Genomic DNA, 9,360 nt, shown 5'->3' with positions numbered 1-9,360 from the left:
CATTTTATAGACCAAACAATTAATCGATTAATCTAGAAAATAATCCACAGATGAAGATAATCGTTACCTGATGCCCTAATGTGTATATCTTTTATAAATGTGTAAGTCGGAGGAGGAGGTGGAAGAACACTGAAGGATTTGGGATTTATTTTGTATTGTATTGTATTGTATTTTTATTCTTCCTCTTAAAGCCACTTTGTGTCGTGGTTAACTCACTCTTTTGGATACCATAAATATAAGTTAGATTATAGGTTTTGTAAAAATGACTCAGTATAGCTAAAACCTCACAAAAAACGTCCTCACGGGAGGAAGCAAAACAGCTTTAACAGTCAGCTCAACAGTAAAGTCAGCAGGTTATATTAGTAACACACTAGATTTTATTAATCAAAACAAATCTCCGTTCACATTCCATCACAATTATACCACATTAAAAGTGTTATAAATCATTTTAAATGGAAAGCTAGCATAACAACTAGCTTGGTTAGCTTTGTAATGTGGAAATAAGCTTTAATTTATGAATTTTTCTTTGATTTACAGTGTTAATGTCCTTTTATTTCAAAATAAAATTGCAAATCTTTCAGTTTAGCATTTAAAACAATCCTTTCAAGTAAAAAACTGAACGCCGTGTGGAAATATCTACTAAAGAGGATCAAATGAAATCCTGGTGGGTGGCCTTCATCTCAGCTGCTCGTCATCACTGATTAGTGAGGTTAAAGTTTGATTGTTTCTAATCTGCGCTGTGTAAAAAATGTGAGCCCCACCAGTGCTGGTTATTAATAGCTCCACGGTCTCTGACCACACGGCACCCAGCCCACTGCTGCCCTGTACTCACTGAATTCATCGTGTAATTTAACATCTAGGGACAGAAAACACTTCAAAAGCAGTGAAACTGAGCCGAGGGCTACAGTGATGTCAGAGTGCACGCTGAAACCGCACAATCAGTGGTCCAAAGACTTCTTAAAGGCACGGAGAGAGACCAGCGTGTAGACTACAAACTGGTCTCTTTAAAATCTGTTTATCAGAAGGAATACCGCTTTACGTCACACTAAATGACCCCTTCAAAGGAAAAATATGTACAATTTAGTGTTTTCTACATTAAAGAGGACCTATTATGCTTATTTTTAGGTGCATACTTGTATTTTAGTTTTTCACTAGAACATGTTTGACATGATTTAATGTTCAAAACACGCTTTACTTTTGTCATACCGGCTGTTCAGCTGCACCTCTTTTCACCCTCTAGAGCTCCTGACAAGCTAGCCGTTATGCAAATGTGTTACTTGGTGACATCACCACGTTACGGAGGAAAAGGCGGGACTTCAAGCGAGGTGTTTCAGGCAGTTCAGGAGCAGAGTTTATGTGGGGGGGGGGAATAATTCCTTTTGGCATGGACTTTGTAACTTTGCAGACCTTTTACATGCACAAAAAAACTATATAACAGACTAAAGGAAAGAGGAAAAAAGCATAAAAGGTCTCCTTTAATTCATCATTTAGCAGCAGTATTTCACTCTGATTCGGACTAGCCAAACAGACTTTGGCTTGTGAAAGCGCAAATAAACACCTAGATAGTCAATATCAGTTTAAGTCTACGCTATATTTAGAATATTTTCACCTCTTTACCTCGCCGTCAGAGAGCCCTTTCTGACGGGGGAACTGAAACCGTTATCTATGCTCTCTTCAAAGCCACCAGACTCCATTGACAAAAACTGTAATTTTACACAACACAAACAAACTAACCGATCGAGGCAGCGGTAGACCAGCGACTTCTGTGTTCTGAGAGGTAAAATTACTGGTTTTGATATCAGCTTCAGTTCCTCATCAGAAAGGGCTGTCTGACAGCGAGGTAAAGCGGGGAAAATATTCTAAATATAGCGTACACTTAAACTGATATTGATCTTTTTAGGTGTTTTTTAGGTCCGTCCACAGCAGTACATCGCTTTGCTCCTGTTTCTCCAAACTCCATCTACTGTAGGTAAGACACTGACTATGGAGAAGTACCTCATACAACCACACTTCAAAAAATCCAAACTATCCCTTTAAGTTTTTTAAGTTTTTTACTTGAAGTTTCTGAATGAATGTTTTCTTCCTTCCAATCATCATTTATTTTCTTTGCACCATGAAAATGGACTTGAAACTTGCTCACTAAGTTATCTGTGAATCAGTGAACACCATGCCTAATTAAATGTTTTCTTTCGTGTCATGGATTTGCAGTATTCAAGTCTCTGCAAGTTGCTTTTTTTTTTACACTAGATTACAATGAAAGGAAACCAAAACTGTCTGGACTGTTGGACAAAAATGCATCCTAAAATCTGCAATGAGAGAAAGATCCTGCAGGTGTTTGTGAGCAGCCAGGTAAAAAGTCAGTGTAAGGTCACAATGTCCCGGCCTGTTAAAGAGCTTATAGCTTTGAGGCCACGCCTCCCTCATCAGTCACCTGACTTGGCAAATAATAGAGAGAGGCTGGTGTGGATCCTGTCAAAGAGATTTTAAAATGTGTGGTCAGGCTGCGCTATATCTTTGTAAAAAACATCTTTATTTATCCAGAAAAGGTTGAAAGACAACTGCTTTCATAACTCCACTGTTAAAACACTGAGCAGTAAAACCAGCTGGAGGTGCAGCATGTTTGCTCAGCAGATGTTTTTAAGCGGACGCGGCTAGTTCCCGAAATTCACATCTGGTTTCCCCGTGTCTTCAGATAGTTTGGAAGTCTGATTATTCAGTTCATTATATTTAAATGCTGAAACACTACTTTGAGAATAAAAAAAACAAGTGTGTACTCCCACATCTTCACTTTGTGCTACGTTTATGACTACAACTTGGTGCCAACTTTGCCCATCACTCATTCAGCCTTCGGTGAGCAATTTGGGGTTACAGTAAGTGTCTTGCTCAAGGACACATCGACATGCCGGGGATCGAACCGCCGACCTTCCGATTGGTGGACGACCTGCTCTACCTCTGAGCCACAGCCACTGGTTATCATAACCTGACCTGCAGATGGGATAGAAAAGGTCAGGAGGGGCTCGATGTTCTATTATAGGAGTCTTCAACTAAAGCTGATGACATAACCGCAGCTAAACCGCTGAACCTGAACATATTCATGTCTCAGTTAAACTGCAGTATTAGGTAACGATAATGGGATGACCCAACGCATATCCGTTCTCTGACACCGTGAGCTGTATTATCAGTTATGACCGTCAGAGAGACTTACTGTTAGCCATGCTAGGCTTCAGGTCTGTGGGTCTGTTCAGGTCTGTGGGTCGGTGCATCACTTTTTGTCCATACTGAAATATCTCAACAACTATTTGACGGATTGGTGTCAACTTTGGTACAGACATTCATGTTCCCCAGAGGATGAATGCTAAAGACTTTGGTGATCCTCTGACTTTTCCTCTAGGGCCACCATGAGGTTGACATTTGTGGTTTTAAGTGAAATATCTCAACAACCACTTGATGGATTGGTGTGAACTTTGGTACAGACATTCATGTCCCTCTTCGGGTGAATTCTTATCGCTGGTGGTGATCCCTTTTTCCTCTGGCGCCATCATCAGGTCAAACTTGAAATAATAATTTCACATCAAATTTCATATCAATAATTTGGTGGTGAGCGTGCTGATGTAGCATTTAGCTCAAAGCATGGCTGTAGACTGTCCTCTCTCTGGACATATTTTGGTCAAAATTATTTTAAAAACTAAATATAATTAATTCTAATCAAAGATTTTTGTTTACAGTATAACGTGTTGATGTAAAAAGGAAGGTAATGATGCATTTTACGTGCATTTTACACTTTCAGTTTGGAATAACCACAGTGAGAAGAGCTGGGTAGTTAGCACGAGTAACTACAGCCACAATGGTTGAAGAGTCAAAGAAGAAGAGCACCACCCGTCCTGCAGGAGCTCAAAACTGCATCAACAAAAGCTCCAATACAGACGCAGCTTTTATACTGTCTGACTCACAGGTGATTTCTGGGAAATGGAGTGCAGAAACACCACAAAAACAGGCACCGAGCGACATAATAAGGATGTAAAAATAAAAATATTTTATTAACAGAGTAAATATCCAATTACAGTATATATTTACAAATAATGTATCATCTGTATTATACGGCTCAGTCTAACTTTTTATCTCCCTGCAGAAACACTCGGGTGGTGTGTTGGAGAGCTTAGGCTGATGGGAGATGAACATGTCGAGGAGCTCTGCGGGGAAGGCGAAGACCACGATGGACACGTCGCTCTGGATGGAGGACAACGACTGCAGGTATCTGAGGTGGAAAGCCACGGGGGGAAGTCCTGACGCCGCCTCCTTTAAAGCTCCAGACGCCGCCAACTCTCCTTCGGCCAGAATCATCTCACAAACACACACAGAGAGAGGCAAGATAAAGTCACACAATCCTCAACATGCTCTGTGTTTTTATGATCATAACCTGTGATGTTTATATTTTATCACAAAAGGATAAAGAAAATGAACAATCCTGCACTCCAGCTTTAAGATCAATAACATATTTTATATTATCTAGCAGTTACAGTTTTATGACTCATCTAGTCACCCATTTTACTGAGAGGTGGGACACCTGGCCTTTACACCTTTACACCAACTAGCAGTGACTAAAGGAAACAGATGGCAGGAGCTCAGACACACCTGTGTGTTTTGAAACTGTTCAGACAGCTGACTGTGTGTGTGTGTGTGTGTGTGTGTGTGTGTGTGTGTGTGTGTGTGTGTAGATACCTTGGCCCTGGCCGTCCTGGCAGCCTCGGCCTCTGAAGACATGCAGCGCTGCAGACTGACGGGGAGCGTCAGGTCTTTTAGCTCCACCCGCTCCACCTGAACGCCCCACGGTCTGGACGCAGCGTACAGCACCTCCTGCAGGACAACACAGGTCAAACTAATTTCACCAAGTATACGTATACTGTGTATACTACACTGCAGTTTTTTTAATTGCTAACACACTAAAATGACACTTAAAGCACAATAATTGAACCTGACACTCAGGCTCAAGTCTCTGAAACTCTAAACACATTTTCTACTTTGCACCCAATTTGCAATTTTGCAACACACTGCACACAGTTGTCTACATCAGACACAGGAATCTGGCATTAAATAATTTCAGTGCAAAAATGCAACCTTTAAAATGCATGGATGTACTGACAGAGTTTTAAAATGTGGAGAAAAATAAATATTTTCATCAAAGTGCAGTACAACATACTCTTGTGTGTTGTGTTTGGTCAATATATTCATGTACAAACCCAGACTATATCATTGGAAAAGTAGATCCTATGACCTGTGTGTGTGATACGGTGACCAAATTGGGGGTTTTATAAATTATTGTACAGTTTTGAATGAAGTGTTTCATTTTGCAAAAGATCTGCTGCTGCTTGTGTTTGTGGTTGTGTGAAGTGTTTTGACAAAATGAGCCTTGTTTTCAAAATTGTGCGTAAGCAATTGTAAAAAGCTGTAATACTGAGGGGCAACGTGAAGCATCCAGACATCAATATGTAATGGTCAAATGTACTTCATTCTTTATTTAAACAGGAAGTCTCATTGATGGACAGATGAGTGTTTCAGGATTCATAATAACCTGTAAGTGATGCTAAACGAAGAGCTCAAGGGGATTTGTCTTTAAAGAAAAATAAATACTTAGCTCTGAGTCATTATGTTATAATAATAATAATAACATAATGTTTGTGTATTTGACTCACTTCCATTCTCTTTGTGATGCCCGTCGTCTGCGTCAGTACGTCTGTCAGAGTGCGTGTGCCCAGCGTGGCCCTCAGGGTCGTCTGGGCCAGTGTGTGTGTGGCCAGGTAGCCATTCTTAACCCTGGTCACCCAGAGGGAGGGGTCCACCACCCGGTAAAACACGACAGCATCCACCGTCAACGTCACCCCGTCCGCAGTCAGAACCTGAGCAGGGTGAGGTGAGTAAATAAGAGTTTGAGATGAAATAAAGGACATAAATTCCATGTATAATCTGTAGACAGAGCTGCTGCTGACCTCTTGTGGATGGATGTTAAAGGAGACAGTGCGCAGGTCTACTGTCTGGATGACGTCCAGCCAGGGGATGAACCAGAACAGACCTGCAGAGACACAGTGAGGTGAGAGGATCCCAGCTGGAGCACTCGTCGTTTATTAAAACATTTCCATCATCAAATATGTAAAACCAGAATCAAAACCTTGGAATTATTACCTATAAAAACTAATGTCAGCAATCAGTGCTTTTCAATTTTTGCTGTATTTTTAGATGCTAAAATGTTTTTATTTCTGTATTTAGATAATATTCTGATAAGTCTTCATTTGAATTCAAATGAAGACTTAAAGTCTATAAAACCCTCTTAAGTTCTAAGGGTAGGATATAGAAGAGTCTGATTCGTACCGGGTCCTTTGGCTCGTCCTTTAACAACGCGGCCCAGTCTGAAGATAACGGCCCTCTCATACTCCTGGATGACCTGCCAGACACAAACCAACACATATATACAGTATATTATAAATAGATAGATATATAGATAGATAGATAGATAGATAGATAGATAGATAGATAGATAGATAGATAGATAGATAGATAGATAGATAGATAGATAGATAGATAGATAGATAGATAGATAGATAGATAGATAGATAGATAGATAGATAGATAGATAGATAGATAGATAGATAGATAGATAGATAAACCATATTGTATGTCACAAATATTGCATTTCCTCTGTTCTCATTCTATTTGATCTAATTTTATCTTTAAGAAAACAAGACAACAAACACACAAATCAGCCTCTTTGTATTATTATAATTCTTGATTAATCTGACAGTTATTTTCTCAACATCAATTAATTGTTTAGTCTTTAAAACGTCCAAAAGCAGTGGAAAAAGTTTCCAGAGCTTATCGATTACCAAAATAATTTAATATTTTCTGTCCTTTGGCTAATTGTTAACTGACTAATCCTTCAAGTTCTTCTTGGGAAAACAAACTATATGAAATACCGGTATGCTTCCTTATTCCAGTATTCCTCAGAAAGGCACATCAGTAGATCAGTTTTTAAATTATTTATTATGTCTTCCAAGAAAATGTCAGTGGTGCAAGAAGTATTCAGATCTTTACTTATGTAAAAGTACTAATACCACACTGTGGAAATACTCCACTACAAGTAAAAGTCCTGCACTCAATGTAAAAGTATGTGTCAGCAAAATGTACTTAAAGTAAAAGTATTGCTGTGTCAGTCAAATGTTCTCTGTCAGTGTTTTACTATTATATCTGATGTTTCTGGATTAATATTACTGCTGCATTAATGTGTATGTTTTACTGCTGTAGATGTTTACGGTTGCACTAATTTTAACTCATATATATATATATATATAATATATTATACAGAATATATGCAGAAACTTGTATGTGTACTAAAAGCAGTTGTTTCCCTGGTGTTGTTTGTGTCAGATGACCTTAGCACACATCCAGGCTGTGAAGGGGAAGGTGAAGAGGATGAAGACCACGGACAGCAGGGTCAACACCAGCCCGAAGAACTCCGCCACACCGCCGCTCCTCCTTCCTCCATCTACCGACAACACAGGCAGAGAGAGGTTTATTGCCAAGGATATTATATAATCAGTTAAGCTTCAGTTCTGATGAACATGAGTACAGTACCAGGCATGCCACTGAAGGAAGATTCACACTTCCGGAGGTGAAAACTAACAAATGGTGACATGGAACACTCTGCCTGGGTATATCATTCAAGAAAATAGCAAAAATCAATTTAAAATATTATTGAAAAAACATCTCCTATCTGAACAGCTCTCTGTGTCTGCTGATATTTAGCTAACATCAAATCATAAAAGGTTTAATGTTGGACAAATACAAAGTCACGTTAATACTTATGGTAAAAGAAGTTGTTGCTTGTTCTGTTTTTGTATGTTTTTGTATTTTGACATAATACGCTATATGGTCCAACCAGTAATGAATCATATCTACCTCTATACTCTGTGAATAGTATTAACTTGAACCTATAGGTCCTGTGTTGTGTGTTAGGTTGTGTCTTAACTATTGTTGTGTTTTGTTGCTGTAGATTTTGATGTTGTGGTCATTGTTGGTAAAGATTGTAATGTGATTATGTACTGAAATGTGGCCTGACAGTTCAAAGTGATTAAAGTGGACTCAAGTTTCAAGTTTCAAGTTTATTTATCATATGCATTTAAAAGTACAGTGTACAGTGAAATGCAATGAAATGCATTTTACCCTGGCTCTCTCTCAGCCCTTAAAATCTATAAATAGTACAGTTCATTAATACTACAATAAATAAGACAATACCTGAGAATAAAATTATAAAACAACCTAAAACATCCATAAAACAATCCACAGCTCTGCGTTCATTTAGTGCTACTGTTCAGTAGTCTGACCGCGTGAGGGTAAAAACTGTCTCTGAGACTTCCCTGAAGGGAGATGAGAGAACAGAGTATATGCTGGATGACTTGTGTCCTGCATGATACAAAGTGCTTTCTTCCTGCAGCGAGTGGTGTAAATGTCCTGTAACTGTGGTAACGGTGATCCAATAACTGTCCTCATCAGGAGTTTGTGGTCATATGATGTAATGTTACGAAACCATACCAGTATGCATCCAGTTAAGATGCTTTCTATTGTGGACCGGTAGAAGTTGATGAGGGTTTTGTGGACTTACCATCTTTAAACACCTCAAAAATACAGTCTCTGCTGTGCCCTTTTTATGACACAACTGATGTGCAGGGACCAGGAGAGGGAGTCAGAGATGTGGATGCCTACAGTAGGAACTTGAAGCTGAGTGTTATTTATATCCACAGGTGATTGGACAGTTTTAATTCTCCTGAAGTCAATTATAAGCTCCTTAGTTTTCTCTTTTGTCATTCAGGGACAGATTGTTGTTGTGACACCACGTGGTCAGGTTCCATGGTCAGAACAGCTGGGCTTCAGCCACAGCTATTGGAGATCCCAATAAAAGATAAAGATAAAGATAAAGGTGGAACCACAGCTGGAGAGGAGGTAGTGAAGCTAGCTAAAACTAGCATCAGCTAGCATAATCTAGCTTATCTACTGACCTTCTCTGTTGTTTTTAACGTTTTCAGCAACAAGATCCTCCGCACAGACTCCAACTCTGTTAAAGCCGATCATCCCCTCCGTACCACCGCTAAATGACCTATTAATTAATCAATGAACAGCTGTAGTTAACAGAACAGTAGAGTGTTGATGTTTAGCTTCATCAGACCATCAGAGAGGATCAGCTGCTGTTTGGTCCGTTACGTAGGTTACCGCGTCACGTTGCCTAGCAACGCCTTTTTTTTCTCCTCAAACTTTATTGAAACAGCATTCAAATACACAAACATTACAGACAACTACTCAACACAATGGTACAGA

General features: G+C 39.3%; 1 protein-coding gene across 1 annotated transcript; it reads right to left on the bottom strand.

Annotated features, from left to right (window-relative positions):
* Positions 1-4,010: 4,010 nt before the first annotated feature.
* On the bottom strand, positions 4,011-9,241 carry LOC141759811 (stomatin-4). Its single transcript, XM_074622208.1, has 7 exons — positions 9,045-9,241; positions 7,422-7,534; positions 6,364-6,436; positions 5,985-6,067; positions 5,691-5,894; positions 4,720-4,854; positions 4,011-4,341 (listed from the first exon to the last, which is right to left on the bottom strand). Exons 1-7 carry the CDS (start codon positions 9,115-9,117, stop codon positions 4,108-4,110), a joined length of 915 nt encoding a protein of 304 aa, XP_074478309.1. The 5' UTR covers positions 9,118-9,241; the 3' UTR covers positions 4,011-4,107.
* Between the last annotated feature and the right edge of the window lie 119 nt (positions 9,242-9,360).

This window comes from Sebastes fasciatus, chromosome 21, assembly GCF_043250625.1.
Source record: "Sebastes fasciatus isolate fSebFas1 chromosome 21, fSebFas1.pri, whole genome shotgun sequence".
Classification (NCBI taxonomy): domain Eukaryota; kingdom Metazoa; phylum Chordata; class Actinopteri; order Perciformes; family Sebastidae; genus Sebastes; species Sebastes fasciatus.
Note: the sequence above shows the minus strand (reverse complement) of the source record. Positions and strands in the feature narration are given on the sequence as shown.

Coding starts and splice junctions, on each gene's coding strand:
- LOC141759811 (XM_074622208.1), bottom strand. CDS start 9,117: ATGATCGGCTTTAACAGAGTTGGAGTCTGTGCGGAGGATCTTGTTGCT. Junction 6,068..6,363: donor AGGACGAGCCAAAGGACCCG/GTACGAATCAGA, acceptor GTGTCTCTGCAG/GTCTGTTCTGGTTCATCCCC. Junction 4,855..5,690: donor GCATCACAAAGAGAATGGAA/GTGAGTCAAATA, acceptor GTTGTCCTGCAG/GAGGTGCTGTACGCTGCGTC.